Consider the following 21,772-nt stretch of genomic DNA (forward strand, 5'->3'; position numbering starts at 1 on the left):
AGATGTTAATGCGAGTGTAGCGAAATGCTTGTGCATCTGGTTCCAACAATGCCGTAATATCTACCAAATTCACAACTACCTTATACACTCCAAATGAACAATAGTTTATTTCTTGAGAAGGTCGCCTGTCGAGCTCGCAAAACTTTGATGAGATGGAGACTGCTTCACTTGCTTTGGCAATGTTAACATATGTTTCCCATGCCAACAAAGCCCCTTAAATTGACTGCCGATGGCAAGTTAGCTAGCCGACGTTTGTGCGACAGGTGGGTGGGCAGGTGTTGAACGGTTTCCTGCATCACCTCTTCCTATGACGGGTTTGATCGAACCTCGTAGCTAGCAAGCGAGGAAACATTTTCATATATCTTCTGCTAACGTTACCTTCCCTGCCACGGTCGGATAAATTATCCAGCTAACACAACATGGGAATATGCATATTTCACTAATATAACTAGCTAATCGGGTTGCTAAATTTAGCTCTTAGTAAGTCGTCTGTTGCTTTTCATGAGAAAAAATTGACATGCAGCACGTGCTGGGCGTCCAAACATACACAGGGAGCCAATCAGGTTAGTTATAAATAAGGGCAACCAACAAGGAACGTTAGATACCATTAGCTAGCTAGCTGCCTTCAATACTTGGTGGCTTTACTGACAGACAAGACATAACTCATATTAAAAGCCACCAAGCATCGACCTAAAGGCTAAGCTAGCTATCATATTAAACAAGTGTGTGTGTGCCTGTACAACAAGGATCCTTCAAAACTATCCAGCCCCAGCTAACACGGCTTGACATATCACGTTTTGACCCTCACCCTCTCTGCCATCAGGTGAGTATGAATTGTCAACAATTGCCTATATGCTGTAGGCAGCTACCTATAGGTGGTCATTCTCTTCCCTCCACCTATAATAATGGTAGAGATTAAATTAATTAAAATAGATCGTTCAACCATTCAATTATTCTCAATGGTAACTCGTGAGTATATCTGTAGATAATTAGGTGGGCATACTGAGTATGCCTGTGTATAGCCACCACTACACCTGCACCGCTGGGTGAGATCGAAGCTGGCAGTGTTAAGTGACACAAACACAGATAGGCAGGCACAACACTTCTGCCATTCCCTGCCTTGTATGGTATGGCTTTGTATACTGAACAAAAATAAGCACAGCATTTAATGATTTTACTGAGTTTTATATAAGGAAATCAGAAATAAATTCATTAGGCCTTAATCTATGGATTTCACATGACTGGGCAAGATCACAGCCATGGGTAGGCCTGGGAGGGCATAGGCCCACTCAGTGGGGAGCCAGGCCCAGGCAATCAGATTGAGTTTTCCCCCACAAAGGCTCTCAACTGACTCTACAGTGCTACTCCTACATCACCTATGTGTAGGTATAGCCTCATGTTGACGTAATCTATGCAGCCATTGTCTGCCAACAGGTGGCATCGTTTGTTCCTAAACCCTCGACCTATGACACTATGGACAGATTAACTAAGTGTTTGCACTGTTTTTTCAGCAAATGCTTAGTAGATCTGGCCATAGGGCCTCTAGCGAATACAACTTTTCTTGTTGACACTGTCCTCTCGTTAAGAGACCCTTTCATGTTATTGTGACCTTTGACATGTGTTTTCCTGCAGTGTTAAGTTGGCTGGAGGAGGTGCAGATGAAGATAAAGGAGGGGGAGGCCACCACTACAGAGTCTGTACAGAGTTTCTGTTACACACATTTGATTTACAGTTACAAAGTAATGCCCACCCACTTCAACTGATATGGTGAGCCTTGGTCTAACTAAAACCACGTGTACTGTTCTCCCATTCTCAAGGCAAAACTCCTGTGTGAGACCAAGGCCATTCCCAACCTGATATACAGTATAGAGCCGTATGAGAAATACCTCATCAACCTCTCCAAGAAATCAAAGTTATGTATGGGAGTGCTTTGGGATGGGAGATTGTCTCAAATTGAATGTAAGTGTCTACTTGTAACCAAACATAAAGCAAGATGAGGACACACAATAGAAGATAGAGCCTTGTTGGACATTTCAGTAAAATAACATCTCCCAAACTAAACAAACACTGAATTATTGTAACTACAAGATAAAACGGGTGTCTGTGTGTTGCATAGGTGAATCTTATTCAGTACATGAAGCTGAGAGATTTCCGCATCAACTGGAGGCAGTGCTGCAGGAGCAGGACAAGTCAGCATCAACCATGACAGCTATCCAAAACATTGGTTTAGTCTCCTATTCACTCAGCTCCATCATGACCTGTCACACCAAATGTACTTATGTTTTATTAGTCCTGCCCATACGCCCGCATTCCTCACATCGTCCTGTTCAATAGCACACATCACATTTATAAGTTATAACTCCATGGATACATTTTTCTTTTGGTTCTCCTATTTTTCCCCAGACCCAATAGTCTGAGCTAAAGTATCAGTGTCTGACACCACATATCCAATTGCGTGTTGAAGAGGATAAGTGCTGCTTTGGATCTTTTCCTTCTTTAGACCACAGCCTCTCAGGAGCCAGAGCAGAGCCAGGAGCCCAAGAGGAAGCAGTGATGGAAAACAATACATCTTTTTCCCCCTAAACCGCTCAATAGACTCCTCTCTCAACCAGTCTGGAGCTGCCCCCATTCATTTGGATGATCAACTGAAATGGGTTGTGTTCATTTGGGCTAAATGTAGCAAAATAATTGCAGCAAAAAATCAAATTAGCCCTTAAAAAAATAAAATGGGACAACTCTAGATAGTACAACTCCGCTGCTGACTGTTTTCTTCTGTTTGGTGCCTTATGAACGTGACCCTGCAGTTCCCATTGACGTCATTGGTTTGACTCAGTGCCTGGGTTGGGGCAGCCCTGGAGGACCTTTATCCCATGATGCCCCCTGTCTGCACGAGCTACACAGAGGAATGGTCTGTTCACCCTGTTATCTCCCTTTCCCCAGAGAGCCTTTGGTGATGTCTATGATTTGGTATATGTCCAGAGCCTCACCTGTGGAGATTCAATGTGTGGTTATTCTAGGTACATGCTGTACAGAGAAAGATACAAGAGGTTGAAGATGTTTGGTATTATCTGATCATTTGTTTAAAGCTTTCACTTAGCATACTGAGAGCATGCAAACATTTCTGCTTATTAATTTACTGTGAACATGTAACTATTTAAAACATGTTTCTAAATTATATAATGTTTCTAAAATTATTTTTATTTAAAAAAGTCTATAAATAAGGTTGCAACACATGCACACTACAATCTGAAGACATTCTGGGGCTGTATGTATGAAGCACAGGTTTTAAGAGCAGCAGTTTAAAGAATGATGTACAGTGATGATACACTCACCCTGTGGGAGGCCGTATTTGCGCTCCAGCCCTGTGGGGTTGGAGGGAGTCACACAGTCCATGGTCACCTCCTTCCTCAGACAGCGGTCAATGTCCACGGCACTGAAGAAGGCCACTGACTGAGGCAGGTCCTGCATACCCAGTGCATGGGTAAACATACATCTGTAAAGTATGAAGGAACACAATGTCTCAAGTCTGTTCAATAAGCTGTTTATGTAAAACAAGTAGCTCACAGGCTATGAATAACAATTACATAATACTTTCAATTTTCATTCATTTTTGTATATTATCCTGAAAGAATCAAAGTATTTTGCAAGGGGAGATGTGGCAAGTCATCAGCAGGAGTGTATGAGTCAGGGCAGTACTACTGACCTTGTGAGAAGGTTGGTGATCTGCAGGGCCAGTGCTGCCCGGTAGCGGTCTTCGCTGCGGACCAGGTAGCGTACCTCGTCGTGGATGCTGACGCAGAAGCGTCCGTCGATGTCGTGCTCCTCCATCAGCCAGCGCATGGCCACCAGCATCAGGTGGAGGTAGTCCACCGCCGAGCTCTGCACCACCCAGTTCACCCTGCTGGTGATGAACTGACACACACACAAACATGTTAAATCTCTTATTTTAAAATGTGTGTTTGATTCTGTTCTTATTATTGTGTGTTTCTCCTGGTATCTCCTGACCTCGTCCTTGACAGCCTGAGGCTCCAGGGCTCTGCTAATCCTGCAGCCCAGGACAGGGGTGGCTGGCTGGGCTGAGAGGGCGATGCTCTCCAGCTTGTTGAACATCTCTGACTCCGTACCACCAGCCCACAGACGCTGGCCCGCCACCTCCCACTTCCTCCTCCGAGAACTGCACGGCAAATCAGGAGAGAATGAGATAGAAAGTAAGTGTGTCCCTAGCCAGATCTACAGCAGTATCTGGAGGTCGGTGGGTCAGATGTCATGAAGAACTTCAGTTCATACAATGTTGACATTAGTGCTAGGTTCAAAAAACTCTAACCACTATTTGCAGAACTGAAGGAACCTGATAGGTGTAAACAATGGCTCCACATGGCGATGGCTCCACATAGCCTTCCAATGGGCTTAGGAGCACACTCACCCACACTGCTGCCTCACCTTTGGGAGGCCAGTCTTGTGATCCGGCGGAGATCCTGCGGGGAGACGCTCCCATCTTCGTCCCTCTCCACCTCCACATCCAGCTCCTTCAGCAGCCACTCACCCTCCTCAGACAGACGGTACCTAGCATCAAACACAGCTCAGTGTGGCTCATCCTTTCTGTAATTTAATCCTCCAAACATCCAAGGAGTCCCAGAGATGGCCGCCTCACTTCGCGTTCCTAGGAAACTATGCAGTTTTTTGTTTTTTTACGTGTTATTTCTTACATTGGTACCCCAGGTCATCTTAGGTTTCATTACATACAGTCGAGAAGAACTACTGAATATAAGATCAGCGTCAACTCACCATCAGTACGACCAAGAATATGTTTTCCGCGACGCGGATCCTGTGTTCTGCCTTACAAACAGGTCAACGGAATTGATTCCATGCAGCGACCCCCCAAAAAAAATGACTTCGTAAAAGAGGGAAACGTAGCGGTCTTCTGGTCAGACTCCGGACACATCGCGCACCACTCCCTAGCATTCTTCTTGCCAATGTCCAGTCTCTTGACAACAAGGTTGATGAAATCCGAGCAAGGGTAGCATTCCAGAGGGACATCAGAGACTGTAACGTTCTCTGCTTCACGGAAACATGGCTCACTGGGAAGACGCTATCCGGGGCGGTGCAGCCAGCGGGTTTCTCCACGCATCGCGCCGACAGAAACAAACATCTTTCTGGTAAGAAGAGTGGCGGGGGCGTATGCCTCATGACTAACGAGACATGGTGTGATGAAAGAAACATACAGGAACTCAAATCCTTCTGTTCACCTGATTTAGAATTCCTCACAATCAAATGTAGACCGCATTATCTACCAAGAGAATTCTCTTCGATTATAATTACAGCCGTATATATCCCCCAAGCAGACACATCGATGGCTCTGAACGAACTTTATTTAACTCTTTGCAAACTGGAAACCATTTATCCGGAGGCTGCATTCATTGTAGCTGGGGATTTTAACAAGGCTAATCTGAAAACAAGACTCCCTAAATTTTATCAGCATATCGATTGCGCAACCACGGGTGGTAAAACCTTGGATCATTGTTACTCTAACTTCCGCGACGCATATAAGGCCCTGCCCCGCCCCCTTTCGGAAAAGCTGACCACGACTCCATTTTGTTGATCCCTGCCTACAGACAGAAACTTAAACAAGAGGCTCCCACGCTGAGGTCTGTCCAACGCTGGTCCGACCAAGCTGACTCCACACTCCAAGACTGCTTCCATCACGTGGACTGGGACATGTTTCGTATTGCGTCAGATAAAAATATTGACGAATACGCTGATTCGGTGTGCGAGTTCATTAGAACGTGCGTTGAAGATGTCGATCCCATAGCAACGATAAAAACATTCCCTAACCAGAAACCGTGGATTGATGGCAGCGTGAAACTGAAAGCGCGAACCACTGCTTTTAATCAGGGCAAGGTGTCTGGTAACATGACCGAATACAAACAGTGCAGCTATTCCTTCCGCAAGGCTATTAAACAAGCTAAGCATCAGTACAGAGACAAAGTAGAATCTCAATTCAACGGCTCCGACACAAGAGGCATGTGGCAGGGTCTACAGTCAATCACGGACTACAAGAAGAAACCCAGCCCAGTCACGGACCAGGATGTCTTGCTCCCAGGCAGACTAAATAACTTTTTTGCCCGCTTTGAGGACAATACAGTGCCACTGACACGGCCTGCAACGAAAACATGCGGTCTCTCCTTCACTGCAGCCGAGGTGAGTAAGACATTTAAACGTGTTAACCCTCGCAAGGCTGCAGGCCCAGACGGCATCCTCAGCCGCGCCCTCAGAGCATGCGCAGACCAGCTGGCCGGTGTGTTTACGGACATATTCAATCAATCCCTATACCAGTCTGCTGTTCCCACATGCTTCAAGAGGGCCACCATTGTTCCTGTTCCCAAGAAAAATACGGTAACTGAGCTAAACGACTACCGCCCGTAGCACTCACTTCCGTCATCATGAAGTGCTTTGAGAGACTAGTCAAGGACCATATCACCTCCACCCTACCTGACACCCTAGACCCACTCCAATTTGCTTACCGCCCAAATAGGTCCACAGACGATGCAATCTCAACCACACTGCACACTGCCCTAACCCACCTGGACAAGAGGAATACCTATGTGAGAATGCTGTTCATCGACTACAGCTCGGCATTCAACACCATAGTACCCTCCAAGCTCGTCATCAAGCTCGAGACCCTGGGTCTCGACCCCGCCCTGTGCAACTGGGTACTGGACTTCCTGACGGGCCGCCCCCAGGTGGTGAGGGTAGGCAACATCTCCTCCCCGCTGATCCTCAACACGGGGGCCCCACAAGGGTGCATTCTGAGCCCTCTCGTGTACTCCCTGTTCACCCACGACTGCGTGGCCACGCACGCCTCCAACTCAATCATCAAGTTTGCGGACGACACAACAGTGGTAGGCTTGATTACCAACAACGACGAGACGGCCTACGGGGAGGAGGTGAGGGCCCTCTGAGTGTGGTGTCAGGAAAATAACCTCACACCCAACGTCAACAAAACTAAGGAGATGATTGTGGACTTCAGGAAACAGCAGAGGGAACACCCCCCTATCCACATCGATGGAACAGTAGTGGAGAGAGTAGCAAGTTTTAAGTTCCTCGGCATACACATCACAGACAAACTGAATTGGTCCACTCACACTGACAGCGTCGTGAAGAAGGCGCAGCAGCGCCTCTTGAACCTCAGGAGGCTGAAGAAATTTGGTTTGTCACCAAAAGCACTCACAAACTTCTACAGATGCACAATCGAGAGCATCCTGGCGGGCTGTATCACCGCCTGGTACGGCAACTGCTCCGCCCTCAACCGTAAGGCTCTCCAGAGGATAGTGAGGTCTGCACAACGCATCACCGGGGCAAACTACCTGCCCTCCAGGACACCTACACCACCCGATGTTACAGGAAGGCCATAAAGATCATCAAGGACATCAACCACCTGAGCCACTGCCTGTTCACCCCGCTATCATCCAGAAGGCGAGGTCAGTACAGGTGCATCAAAGCGGGGACCGAGAGACTGAAAAACAGCTTCTATCTCAAGGCCATCAGACTGTTAAACAGCCACCACTAACATTGACACTGACCCAACTCCAGCCACTTTAATAATGGGAATTGATGGGAAATGATGTAAATATATCACTAGCCACTTTAAACAATGCTACCTTATATAATGTTACTTACCCTATATTATTCATCTCATATGCATACGTATATACTGTACTCTATATCATCAACTGCATCCTTATGTAATACATGTATCACTAGCCACTTTAACTATGCCACTTTGTTTACTTTGTCTACATACTCATCTCATATGTATATACTGTACTCGATACCATCTACTGTATGCTGCCCTGTACCATCACTCATTCATATATCCTTATGTACATATTCTTTATCCCCTTATTGTTAGTTAGATTGCTTGTTGGTTATCACTGCATTGTCGGAACTAGAAGCACAAGCATTTCGCTACACTCGCATTAACATCTGCTAACCATGTGTATGTGACAAATAAAATTTTATTTGATTTGTTGTGCTTATAATTACTATCTACTGCTCTGTGCACATATAGATACATTTAAAGTGCTTAGATCCAAGCTTAAACCTCCAAAAGAGCAAGGATAGGCGAGTTTGATTTTCACAGTACAGCTCCAAACTCCCATCATGTTAGCCATACTGTACCCCTCGGCGAGGTGCTACACAATGGTAGTAGATGAGGGGAGTCCTCCCTCTTCACAATCTGAAGCGCTTTGATCACTAGATCTAGATCTGAAATGGCATATTCTGTTGTCTATACAGCGAATAGGGTGTCATCACTACTTAAAACCAATCCTTCACTATCCTTCCTGTACCTGCGTAGGCCCTTGGTGAGGGCATACATCTGCCGGGCCTTGCTGGCGGCCTCTGGCTGGCTGAGGCGGTGGTTGAACTGCATGAGCAGACGCTCGGCGAAAGGCTGCCCAGCGCCGTAGATGCGTCCGTAGTTGAAGACCTTGGCATGTTCGCGGCTGATGCCCACCGTGTCAGCCGTGCGGCTGTGCAAGTCAGTGCCCTGGCTTTTCTTGCCCTGCAGGGTCATCCACCCGAACGCTGTGCAGCCTGGACACAGTAACAGATACATGATTAACAGGCCACGTTAATGACTGAATGGATTCCTCAAGTGCATAGATATGGGGCCCTGTTTAAAAACATGCTATATGTGACAAAATACAAACAGACACTGAAATATTCTGACTGGGAATGAGTTCATTAGATTTCCATCTTTATTGGACATTGTCAGAAACTCACATTTCTGACCATTCACATAGCAAACTGAATACAGCATCAATCAGAGTATCAGCGCTAGGGGTGAAGCCTCACCATGCATGCCACCGAAGTGGGCCTCTCCCAGAACGGCAGCGATCCAGAGCTCCTGGGAGTCCACGTCCGCCCCCACCAGGTGGTACCCAGGGGGCACCTGTACCATGGCCTTCAGCTCACTGCCCACTCGATCCCGCTGCACAGACCACATACAACCTCTATATCAGTGGCTCCCTTAAAAAAAGCTGTGTTGCCCAATACACTCCCGCCATAGTTCTCTTTCTCTCGCTTTCTATTCTCTTACCCGAGCGTTGCTGGCAGTCAGCCACGTTGGCTCCACAGCCCTGCGGGTGACGGTTCCCGCGGTGATGACCTGGGGCAAGATGGCGCCGTACTGCCCCTCCTCATCATACTCTTCATGCCTGCTGACACTGCGAGGGAGCTCCCCTTTCCTCAGCCACACCACCTTCTGAGAGCTGCCAGGACACATCAGACATGATAACACAACTGTAATTTAACCCTCTAGGAATTATCATTTCTTATTTCTCATTGTGTCTGGCCATGATGATTAGCAATGTAACTGCAGTACGTCTTCAACTATTCTTTTCCAGAAATGAATTTAATTCCTATTTATTAAGTCATTCTTACATGTAACTGTCCACATGAAGTGGAGCCTGGGTGCCTACCTGATGCGTTTCTGGGCATTCCTCCAGAAAGAGATCATCTTGTTTATCTCCAGAGCCCGGGTGGCGTTGGTGGCCCCCCGCCCCGCTCTCAGGGTGCCGTCTTCCATCTTGGACAGGAAGTCCTTGGAGAAGGGGCTGCCCACGTTGTTGTCATTTCCATCCTGTAGCCAAAACAGTCTCTTAAGCATTTATGGGTGTGTTCAGGTGCACAGATTCTAGGATCATTCTATTAAATACTTGATACAGACAATATACCCATGCAAGATTAAGTGACCGATTTGAGTTAGGATTCGCCCCTATGAGAGGATTGGCATTTTGTTTCGGCACAACACAAATTAGGTGAGCATAGATCAGTTGATGTACCTTGTGTGGGAGTTTGAAAAACCAGCAGCCCGGAAAGTTGACATCGTTGTAAGGTCCATTTCCATGGTGATAGGGACAGTGACTCTCACCTGGTATAGAATTAATATCCTGCATTTCCTGGTTACATAACATAGAACATGTCACCCAACGCATTAAAATCCTAAAGATCATTAAGGTAATAGGTGAAATGTGTAGGAGGGGACCATAGAGATGTATAGAGGGCACACTTGCCACAAGAATCAATGTCAAAGAGAGGTGTGCCCTCGTTCCATCTCTATGGAGGGGACAGTTCACCTTATTGCTCTTCCTCGTCACCCTGCCACCGTTCTCCTCCTCTGACACACTTTCCAAGCGACCCAACTCTTCCACCTACAGGTTAACACAGGATAGACACCCACCTGTTATCCTTTGACAGGAGAGGATATTTGCTATTTGCACTGAATTCCTAGTTGATATGAAGATCATTCTCTGTGAGTAATTCTTTATTAAACAGTTATCATGTAATTTATATATTCCAGCTATTAAAACTAGTTGAACAAACCCCCCCCCCCCCACACGTTTTGGTAAAAAGCTGAAGGATGGGCCTGAAGAAATGTAACCACTCTCAAAATCATAGACAGAGCCATGGGTTCAAGGACTGACCATCCATGATATCAACTTTACAGTTTTATCATGTTTTGAGGCTAGTGTATGTTTACATGTAAAAGTGTATATTTTGGGTTCTGATGGGGTATGACAGTTGAACTAAGCTCATGGCGCATTTTTATTTTATTTAACCTTTATTTAACTAGGCAAGTCAGTTAAGAACAAATTCTTATTTTACAATGACTGCCGACCACGGCCAAACCCTCCCCTAACCCGGACGGCGCTGTGCCAATTGTGCACCGCCCATATGGGACTCCCGATCACGGCCGGTTGTGATACAGCCCGGGATCAAACCAGGGTCTGTAGTGATGCCTCTAGCACTGAGATGCAGTGCCTTAGACCGCTGCGCCACTTGTTATATTCTTTATGAATCAATGGGTACATATAATTAAGTGCAAAATAGATGTAGCAACTGAGGATTTTAGCTTTAACGTTAATTCAGGTGTCATGAAGACAGACCCATCTTGTGTGTGTGTGTCAAGGTCTTACCGTCTGCCACAGTGTGCTGTCGGTTAGCATGAGGTCATCAGAGAGGCCGTTTTCCAGACACCTAGGCTGCTCTTTACCTTTCTGCTCACAGTACTCTCTGTACACACTTTCTATGGCCCTGTGAGTTACAACAACACATAATTATACACACACTACCTCTGGTGGATGCACTTAGTACACCCAGTGATGTGGTAACAAAAATAAATAATTAAATTCGCTTGACTCATCCCTGAGCCTCCTTTGTCTTTGGTCTCGGTTTCCCCTGGTGCCCCTGACTGAGCTGTGTGTTGTGCTGTGACCTACCTGTGGGGACACACAGGCCCCATGGCGTCCTCCTCCCCCCCATGGGGTTCCATCAGGTTGTCCCTGCGGCCAGGCACCAGGTAGCCCCAGCCGTGCTGCTCCGTGTAGTGCAGGGGGAAGCCGTCCCACGTCAGCCCCATCAGCTTGGGAGTCACCCGCATAGCCAGACTGATCAGGCTGGCCCCCGGCGACCAGCTCTCCTCCTCCTCCGACATCTTCACACACAACTTACGATACCACCTGGTAAGGTAGGGAGGAATAGACGGACTGTTTCTCAATGGGATTTCCTCGATTTCTCGCCTCCCTTTTCACTGTATAGGAGAAGGTCCTTCCCCTCCTACCTTCTTCTCCAGTGCATTTTGAGGCAAGGAGAGAGGTTGCGAGGAATCAAGGAAAGATTGAGAAAGAGCTCAAATGAGAATTGACATTAGACATTAGTGAGTGTTGCCTGATGTATTTCATAGCCACAGTTATCTGTACCGGGGTGTTAGTGTGTTATATTAGTTAACAGTTAGCTACATGGAGCTCCACAGGGGGCCCAGTACAGCCCAGCTCACCCAGGATGTCCAGGCAGGTGCTGTCTCCTCTTAGGCAGCCTGCTGACCAACTTCTTCAGCCTCTCCAGAGCCTCCCTACTTGGGCACGTTCCTGCTATCTCCTCCTCAGTGGGGGGACCTGGGTCTGACAGCACAACAACACTGCTAAGTCACCTGCTAGTTTTAATCCAAGTCAACACAGCAGCAGAGTCAATCATTTTACAGCTCCACAAGACACCTTTACCCCAATGGGATCCAATATAAGCACAAAACAACTTAGCAAGACAGAATAGTCCTGCAGTACTGGTATTGGTCCTGGAACCATATACCAGTCTTAACTAGTTTTATGAAAGGCCCTTGGTCTATCTCTGTTCCAGGCACATATGTACTAAGAGTCAGAGTAGGAGTGCTTATATTGTGTCAGTTTTGCATTTATATCATAAGATTGTATGGACAGGGGATCTGATCCTAGATCAGCACTACTTTTTAAATATGGGCCCTGGTATATAGTGTGAGCTCCTACCCTGATCCCAGTCTCTCAATGGTGTGCTGGGTGCTGGCTCAGCCTCAGCCTTTGAGCGTTTTCTCTTGCTGACGGTCACCTTCTTCTGCTTGAACTCCTGGACGTCCCATTCCACATCCCAAAGCCAGGCGTCCTCCTTATACCTTACAAAGAAACAGTCCGTTATTTTAAGGCCGCAGCCACAGTCAGACAGATGAACACATAAAAATCGCATGATGTACATCATTGTTAGCTTTTCTTCATCAAATGTGTTACTCATCTCTTTTTTTTTCCCAAACAAGTTTGGACAAGTTGCATACGTAAAAAGACGGATCGTTTGAAAAGGCATTAGCTCCATCCGAAATTCTCAGACACAAAATCCCAATATGACCATAGTCTTAAACACACCCATATCCAGTACGTATGCACACACCATAGAGTATTTACAATGTTATTATGTAGGCCTCATTGCTTCATAAAACAAGTACTGCATGCATTACGGTCCCTCACCTGTCGTCCTGTAGCAGTTGACAAGCGTCATCCGCAAGACTCATCAGACTCTTCTTCATCTCTCTCTGCAGCTCCTCAAACGTGTCTTGAGAGTCTTCCAGGTACCTCCCCCAGTTCTGATTGACAGGTAGGTAGCACCCGCCCATCTCCAGCATCCCTGCAAATGTTACTGGATGAGGGCACCTGTGTACAGACAAAGGAGGGACAGTGATTGGTTGAGAGACTACTGTCCAATGATTGGCAGGTGGCGAGGGAGATGGGTTAGCTTGGTCCTAGATCTGTTTGTGTTATCTTGCCAACTCCAATAAACAGATCTGGGATCAAGCTGGAGATGCCCCTAAAAATAAAACATATTGTGGCTTTGCCTCTTGGGCATTATTATATTAATATTATTATTAAATTAAATGTTTTAATTAATTAAGCAAATGTGGTTGTCTGACCTCTCCATGAAGAGGGGCAGCTGCTCACAGAACACCTGGTGAGTGGCCTGGACGTCCAGAGCGCAGTACTGCATCAGCTCCTGCAGGGGGCAGCAAAGAAATGACTCCGTTATGACTCAACTACAGTGGGTGAATAATGATTTGGTTTGGGCTTAAACAGTACCAATCAAAGGTTTGGACACATACTCGTTTAAAAAATATATATTGTCTACATTGTAGAATAATAGTGAAGACCTCAAAACTATGACATAACACATGGAATCATGTAGTAACCAAAAAAAGTGTTAAATCAAAATATATTTTAGATTCTTCAAAGTAGCCACCCTTTGCCTTGACAGCTTTGCACACACTTGGCATTCTCTCAAACAGCTTCATGATGTAGTCACCTGGAATACATTTCAATTAACAGGTGTGACTTGGTAAAGTTAATTTGTGGAATTCCTTTCCTTCTTAAATGTGTTTGAGCCAATCAGTTGTGCTGTGACAAGTGTGGGTGGTATACAGAAGATAGCCCTATTTGGTAAAAAAACAAGTCCATAGTATGGCAAGAACAGCTCAAATAAGCAAAGAGAAATGACAGTCCATCATATAAAATATATTTAGATTTGTTTAACACTTTTATGGTTACTGCATGATTCCATGTGTTATTTCATAGTTTTGATGTCTTCACTATTATTATTCTACAATGTATAACATTTAAAATAGTAAAAAATTAAGAAAAACCCTTGAATGAGTAGGTGTGTCCAAACTTTTGACTGATACTGTATGTTCATTGAAAGCCTCTTATTTCCATCCTGACAACTACTTTGAGAGGAAGGGCAATCTAATCTATGATTGATATATCAATTATTTTACTTTTAAATGATTTATTAGCCATTTATTCTTGAAGAATATAACTCATGAATGCCTCATGAGGTTAGTTCAACTGTCCAACCCAAAATCTAATCTTGTTTTACTCCATTTGTAAACAATGTAATTGTAAACAAACACTGTATAGCTTCACAAAATAGTTTAAACTATAATTTTGATCTCGTGGATGGTCAGTCCTTGCATCCATAGCGGCATCTAGCTGTTTTCCTAAAAAGGTGTCAGGGAGGCTGCTTGTTGTTGTTTAAACTTTTAAGAAAAGCAAATCAATGAGATTTTTAAACAAACAATCATTATTGTACACGAGAGGTTGGACCTCCATTGACCTCTGACCTGGAAGTTGTTCCTGACGTCAGCCATGCTGCCCTTCACAAAGATCTCTCTGGCCTCCTTCTGCAGTGGCTCCCCTCCCACATACAGAGCATGCACATCAGCCAGGTTGTTGATGCTGCTGATATTCACCCAGTCCCATGAGCCGATCTATACACACAACAACAAAACCAATTTATTAACCAATTAACTCCTTTTAAAACTTTGGATACCTGAAGGAAAGAGCCAATCCAGGAAAGGAAGGGCTGAGGAATGAGATTGTTGACCTGCGGATAGGCAACAACAACATTTCTACAGAACAATCGCAAATCAACAGTTTTCTGTGTCCCATAATCATTGACTAGAAGACAGAGAGCACTGACCATGGGCCCTTCCTTCCGCCCAGGTCGGCCCACTTTCTTCATATGCGCTTTGACCTCCAAGAGGCCACGCCTCTTGCCGTGCTTGTTGGCCATCCACAGCGTGCGCTGGAACCCAGTCAGACCAGAGATGGCCATGTGGAGACTCATGGTGTCCAGGAAACGAGCCTTGGACCCCTGTGGGAAAAGAACACACAGAGGCTGTGTTTCAATCCAAAGGCAGCTGCCTACCTGCTTCCAATGCAAGCATCCATGTGAATTGGGAAACAGCCATAATAATAACAGAAAGCATGAGCCACTCCAAAGACCGTAATGCCTGAGTCACACTGTTGGGACAGCCCCGTGCTGTTCTGGGCTCGCCTGAGGATAATAAAATATCATAGCCAGCACAGCACGGTGCCATTCGGTCCTATAGTGTGAATCCGGCATAAATTACTGTCAATCACACTAAATAGGGATGAATTATGCCTCAAAACGTGTCCCCGTAACCCTGTGAACTCTGACCTTCAGCAGGTACTGCTCCTTGATGTAAGACCGGTCAAAGCTGACGTTGTGACCCACAATCAGTCTCTCCCTCCACTGGCCCCCCGGAGGGCGGCTGGAGTTGGTCGGGGTCTCCATGGGGATGAGGTCAGCAGGGGTCAGCTGGCTGGACCAGGAGTATCTCTCCTCTATCAGACGCTTGCTGCACCACGAGTACCTGGCAGGAAACAGAAAGGCAGAATATTCAATGAAACTGCAATACTGACCTGGCCTAAAATAAATAGCCCTTGATAAATAACTGTAATCATTCCTGACCAGTTCCAACACATTATACACCATCAACCTGTCACTAGAAAAGCCTTTCAATATTTGTATATTTACAGATAATTTTACATGAAAAATAAATAGGTACAAATACTAAGAAGAGAAACTGTCTGGTACTGAAATAAAGTTGTCAGTTCCTCCAGCTAATTGTAACAACTCCTCTCTCCCACAGTGGGGTCTTGGTCCACTCTATTAGTCTCACCAGGCAGTAGGGGATACAGCCACAGCCAGCGTGGGACAGTGTCCCTCTGCCATGCACACCTCCACGTCAAACACCAGGCCTGCCTCGTCTGGGAAGTCAACCCGTTTGGCCTCCCCACCTGGCCTGTAGCGCATCCAGCCCACCTCCCACACCCAGTCCTGGGGCATGGGTGGCAGCGGGGCCTGCTGGAGCTTACTGGCAGCCTCCAGGTAGGGAAGGCTCTGCTTTTGGGCCAGCAGGCGGAAGTGGTCGTTTATGTTCTCCCCGTACATGTGGGGCAGCTGGAGCTCCACACCAGGCAGCAGGGAGGCTTCTTTTCCCCACAGCTGGTGCCTCTGTAGGTGCCTGATGCTCCGCTCCACCTTCTCATCCTCGTACTCCTGCTCTGCGCCGCGGAAGATCTGCTCATGGAGGTTTTGGGACAGCATCTGGATATTGAGGGGGTTCAGGCGGGTATCTGGGGGGAGGGAGCCCTGGAGGGAGTGGGGCTGCTGGGTGGAGTAGGAGGTACAACATAGCCTCCTCCGTAGGACAGAGGAGAGAGGCCCCCGGAAGGGAAGAAGATGCAGAAGATGTTGCATTTTCTAACTAGTCCTTACAGTCACTTGTTCCTCCCCTTGGACTTGGTCAGGAACACAATGAAAAACTGAATGGAGAGAAAGCCAAGATGCAACTTTGTGACCATGCAACCATCCCATCAAAGCCATAAAATAATTAATACAAATCAAATGTAATAGCTATTTAGATCAACACGATCCCCTGGCACTCAATTCCTCACACCAAAACCATGATCTTCAAGCGACAATGCAGAGAATGGTCAGAATGCTGTGTTGACAACAGAATAAAATAATGATTATTTACCAATCTCGCTGTGAGTCCTACCGCTTTGCAATTCACTGCTGGCCAATGTGACATAAACAATGTGTTTCCCGGTCGCCACTAGTTACCACAGTCACAAAGTCTTACTTAAGGTTAAACCCCGCACCATTTCTAAAATGTATGTTATTAAAATCTGATTTTAAACCTAACCTTAATCCAAACCACGTTGTTAACCTTATGCCTGATCATAACCTTAAATCAAGACAAAAAAATAATGTTTGCGATACAGACAACTATGACTTTGTGGCTGTGGTAACTAGTGACAACCGGATTTCCCCGGCATGGAGGTTGAAACATTGTAGCAGACCAGCTATCTAGTGACATCCAGTGGTAGGGATGACCTCCCGTACGGAAGTGCAAGATAAGGTGAACCTTTTACAAAGTATCTGGCCAGTGTTTGATGAAAATATGCTTTCCGTCAAAACGGTCACTGGTTAAAATGTTCATTTAGTATAATACCATATGTTCATCTGACTATTGTAGGCCTCGTGGCCTAATGGATAAGGCGTCTGACTTCGAATCAGAAGATTGCAGGTTCGAGTCCTGCCGGGGTCAACCTTTTTATACATGAACAATGACGTGAATATTCCATCATTGCTTGGTCAATCAGTGACCACATTTATATGCACACCAATATCCCGTTTTTATACGGCATACTCAACTATTCTGTTTTTAAATTGTCGCATATGAACATCATATCCCGTTCACAATAACCCGAAAAAAACTCCCGATTATAAAGCAGTGGTGTAAAGTACTTAGGTAAAAATACTTTGAAGTACTACTTAAGACCTTAAACGGGATATGAGCCACTATCCGGAATACTGTGCACATGAAAACGTGGTCAATGTGATTATCACCGATACAATCATACATCAGATATCTGGTATTTTATGTGAATTAAGAATATGGTCCTCTCTTACTTTTTCCTGAATAGAAAAATGCATCTCAAACTCTGTGCAGTGTGTCTTTTGGACTGCTAACCGAATTTTTAAACGCAGAGGCGCAACATCGCGAGACTTCAGGGAACGCTTGCGAAACAGACCAAAGGCCGGGGTTTGGGGTTTGAGAAATCGGTGAGAGAGGTTAAAAAGAGGGTAAATGGACTAGGGTGTGTCTTTTATGAGTTTGAACCTTAGCCCAAAATCTCAGAACTAATTAACCAACAATGTATATAAACCATGGATTGCTGATTCAGTGTATTGTCCCGTGAGATGCTTTAAAGCCACCAGTCGGTCTTATTGGCATTCTCCAGAAGAATTCTACAGTAATTCCAATTAGATTTTTAAAGGACAAAATGTACATGTATTAAAAAAATGGTATGTTTAGCACACATAATATAATGTACACGTATGCATTAAGGTGTATGTAATAGAATAAACGTGGCAAAAACAAATGTTGACTATAATACATTTCTATAGCGTTCTATATGCAACATTTTTTTACAATGGTGGGGGAGTGCCTAGATTTAGGTTGGGCTGCTTCAAAACAGCGCCCCCTGTCAGCCATCTAGTATTTATAAAAATCATTGAAATTAACACAACTGAGCTTTCTTTGCTCAAATTAGATAGGGCTACATTTATTTTCTTTAGATAGGCCTACATCATAATTGGCTCATAATCTTTGTGAAATGTCCAATAAAAAACAATGCGTAAAAATCTTGCCACTGTGGTGCAGAGGGAGTGGAATGGAAGGTATGGTCACCAGCCAGAACTTGACCCCTGCCCTATGTGCTTTGTTACAGGTTATATTAAGAACTTGACCCCTGCCCTATGTGCTTTGTTACAGGTTATATTAAGAACTTGACCCCTGCCCTATGTGCTTTGTTACAGGTTATATTAAGAACTTGACCCCTGCCCTATGTGCTTTGTTACAGGTTATATTAAGTGCTTGTTTTCAGTGAATCTTTCAATTTAGGTCACTTAAGGTTTATTCTGTTCAAACCTGTTAAAAACTTGTCAACTGGTAGCTTATTCTGGGATAATAAATGAGAACAATTATTTCTTGTATTCTGTATTCCTGTGACAATACAGTATTAGATAGATTGTTCTTATTTCAGTTTAAGCATACGTTTGGGGTTTGTGTAGGTCTAGTGTCACGTGTGTAATAGATTATGTGAAGAACAGGAGTTTGCTGTGTGTATGTTGATATAGTAGCATTGAAATGAATGTCATTATCATATGGAGATTTAAACTGTTTTGTAGGCTCATTGATGCTGTATCTTTTCAATTATATGTATTTATTATTCATGGGAGGTTATCGTCTCATAGAGGAGAACAATGTAAAACAATATTGCACATCAAGCATAGCCTAAATAGTGAGATTATATTTTTGAAGGAGTCTATTTTGAATGCAGTTTCTTAGCCTTTATCGCCTAGAAACTTGTCCTGAAATAATTGATGAACTCCATATGTGCACACGTTCCTGGCACCCACACACACACACACACACACACACACACACACACACACACACACACAAGGGTGCACTCTACAGATCGAGTTTCTGTTGACTTTATTTTGTTATATTGACAGATTTTGAACTCGGACCTGAAAATGAATATTACCTTAAGAACAAAATGTGTACTACACATTTGAAATTCTGTAAAACCTATAACTATTCCATGGAGTCCCAGGTGTACATCAGTTGGCTATAAAGTTAACCATGAAAGATAGCTTCCAGCTTTATTTTGAGATAGACCGTAATCTCCCATTTGCAAGGAAATGCATATCCAATCTCAAATGGGAAAATAAAGTCTGAGTTAAATTTCCATCAATTCAAGTAGCCTAATGCCATAAAATGTCAGGGAATCGTGGCTGAATGAGGACATGGATAACATTCAGCGGGATATACGCTGCACCGGCTAGATAGAACAGCACAGTCCGGTAAAACGAGGGGGGTCTGTGTATATTTGTTAAAAGCAGCTGGTGCACGAAATCTAAGGAAGTCTCTAGATTTTGTTTGCCTGAAGTAGAGTATCTCATGATAAGCTGTAGACCACACTATTTGCCAAGAGAGTTTTCATCTATATTTTTTTGTGGATGTTTATTTACCACGACAGACGGATGCTGGCACTAAGGCCGCACTCAGTCAGCTGTATAAGGAAATAAGCAAACAGGAAAACGCCCTCTTGAGGCGGCACTCCTAGTGGCCGGGGACTTTAATGCAGGAAAACTGAAATCAGTCTTACCTCATTTCTATCAGCATGTTAAATGTGCAGCCAGAGGGGAAAAAAACTCTAGACCACCTTTACACCACACACAGAGACGCATACAAAACTCTCCCTCTACCTCCATTTGGCAAAACTGACCACAATTCCATCCTCCTGATTCCTGCTTACAAGCAGAAACTAAAGCAAGAAGCACAAGACGTAGATGCTAAGCTACAGGACTGTTTTGCAAGCACAGACAGGAATATGTTCCTCCAATGGCATTGAGGAGTACACCACATCAGTCACTGGCTTCATCAATAAGTGTATCGATGACGTCGTCCCCACAGAGACTGTATGTACATACCCCAACCAGAAACCATGGATTACATGCAACATCCGCACTGAGCTAAAGGGTAGAGCTGCCGCCTTCAAGGAGCAGGACTCTAACCCAGATGCTTATAAGAAGTCCTGCTATGCCCTCAGACGAACCAAACAGGCAAAGCACCAAAACAGTACTAAGATTGAATCATACTACACTGGCTCCGATGCTCGCCAGATGTGGCAGGGCCTGCAAACTATTACAGAATACAAAGGGAAGCACAGCCGCGAGCTGCCCAGTGACACAAGCCTACCAGAGGAGTTGAATCACTTCTATGCTCGCTTCGAGGCAAGCAACACTGAAGCATGTATGAGAGCATCAGCTGTTCTGGACTACAGTGTGATCACGCTCTCCGTAGCCGACGTGAGTTAGACCTTTGAATAGGTCAACATTCACAAGGCTGCTGGGCCAGATGGATTACCAGGACAGGTGCTCTGTGCATGTGCTGACCAACTGGCAGGTGTCTTCGCTGACATTTTCAACATGTCCCTGATTGAGTCTGTAATTCCAACATGTTTCAAGCAGACCGCCATAGTCCCAGTGCCCAAGAACACTAAGGTAACCTGCCTAAATGACTACAGACCCGTAGCACTCACATCCGTAGCCATGAAGTGCTTTGAAAGGCTGGTCATGGCTCACACTAACAGCATTATCCCAGAAACCCTAGACCCACTCCAATTTGCATACCGCTCAAACAGATCCACAGATGATGCAATCTCTGTTGCACTTTACACTGCACTTTCCCACCTTTGACAAAAGAACAAAAGCGTTTCCCACTTTCAACACCATAGTACCCTTAAAGCTAATCACTAAGCTAACTGCAACTGGATCCTGGACTTCCTGACAGGCCGCCCCCAGGTGGTAAGGATAGGTAACAACACATCTGCCACGCTGATCCTCAACACTGGAGCCCCTCAGGGGTGCGTGCTCAGTCCCGTCCTGTACTCCCTGTTCACCCACGACTGCATGGCCAGGCACGACTCCAACACCATCGTTAAGTTTGCAGATGATCCAACAGTGGTAGGCCTGATCACTGACAACGACGAGACAGCCTATAGGGAGGAGGTCAGAGACCTGGCTGGGTGGTGCCAGAATAACAACCTCTCCCTCAACGTAATCAAGACAAAGGAGATGATTGTGGACTACAGGAAAATGAGGACTGAGCACGCCCCCATTCTCATCAACGGGGCTGTAGTGGAGCAGGTTGAGAGCTTCAAGTTCCTTGGTGTCCACAACACCAACAAACTAGAGTGGTCCAAACACACCAAGACAGTCGTGAAGAGGGCACGACAATGCCTATGCCACCTCAGGTGACTTAAAAGATTTGTCATGGGTCCTCAGATCCTCAAAAGGTTCTACAGCTGCAACATCAAGAGCGTCCTGGTTGCAACACTGCCTGGTATGGCAGCTGCTCAGACTCCTACAGCAAGGCACAAGAGAGGGTAGTGGGGGTTCTTTTTTTGCTTATCTATTGTTTACCTAATACCTATTTTTTACTTAAAAACTGCACCGTTGGTTAAGGGCTTGTAAG

The 21,772-nt window shown here is 45.3% G+C and overlaps 1 protein-coding gene, 1 long non-coding RNA gene and 1 other non-coding gene across 4 annotated transcripts; 2 read left to right on the forward strand and 1 right to left on the reverse strand.

Annotated features, from left to right (window-relative positions):
* Positions 1–71: 71 nt before the first annotated feature.
* On the forward strand, positions 72–2,544 carry LOC118401112 (uncharacterized). Of its 2 annotated transcripts, none has more exons than XR_008075402.1 (3): positions 72–823; positions 1,633–2,272; positions 2,404–2,544. It is a non-coding gene; the product is annotated as an uncharacterized LOC118401112 (long non-coding RNA). The 2 variants fall into 2 exon arrangements; XR_008075403.1 differs by lacking the exon at positions 72–823 and having other exon boundaries at positions 1,449–1,959; positions 2,117–2,272.
* On the reverse strand, positions 2,229–16,877 carry polg (polymerase (DNA directed), gamma). The gene is made up of 22 exons (XM_035798351.2): positions 16,697–16,877; positions 15,836–16,481; positions 15,331–15,526; positions 14,830–15,003; positions 14,471–14,617; positions 13,271–13,350; positions 12,831–13,013; positions 12,342–12,484; positions 11,840–11,963; positions 11,283–11,522; positions 10,980–11,097; positions 10,140–10,214; positions 9,846–9,962; positions 9,483–9,643; positions 9,101–9,272; positions 8,857–8,992; positions 8,349–8,595; positions 4,441–4,563; positions 4,006–4,174; positions 3,704–3,912; positions 3,333–3,493; positions 2,229–2,987 (listed from the first exon to the last, which is right to left on the reverse strand). The coding sequence occupies exons 2-22, from the start codon at positions 16,414–16,416 to the stop codon at positions 2,923–2,925; spliced, it is 3,621 nt and encodes a 1,206-aa protein (XP_035654244.1). The 5' UTR covers positions 16,417–16,481; positions 16,697–16,877; the 3' UTR covers positions 2,229–2,922.
* Positions 16,878–17,196: 319 nt separating this feature from the next.
* On the forward strand, positions 17,197–17,269 carry trnar-ucg (transfer RNA arginine (anticodon UCG)). The gene has a single exon. It is a non-coding gene; the product is annotated as a tRNA-Arg (tRNA).
* The last annotated feature ends 4,503 nt before the right edge of the window (positions 17,270–21,772 follow it).

Source organism: Oncorhynchus keta, chromosome 22 (assembly GCF_023373465.1).
Source record: "Oncorhynchus keta strain PuntledgeMale-10-30-2019 chromosome 22, Oket_V2, whole genome shotgun sequence".
Taxonomy (NCBI): domain Eukaryota; kingdom Metazoa; phylum Chordata; class Actinopteri; order Salmoniformes; family Salmonidae; genus Oncorhynchus; species Oncorhynchus keta.

Excerpts from the sequence above, each read along its gene's own strand:
- polg (XM_035798351.2), bottom strand. The coding sequence starts at position 16,416 with ATGCAACATCTTCTGCATCTTCTTCCCTTCCGGGGGCCTCTCTCCTCT. Across the intron at positions 15,004-15,330 it reads AGGAGCAGTACCTGCTGAAG|GGGTCCAAGGCTCGTTTCCT; the intron begins GTCAGAGTTCAC and ends CTTTTCCCACAG. Across the intron at positions 10,215-10,979 it reads ACAGCACACTGTGGCAGACG|GTGGAAGAGTTGGGTCGCTT; the intron begins GTAAGACCTTGA and ends GTTAACCTGTAG.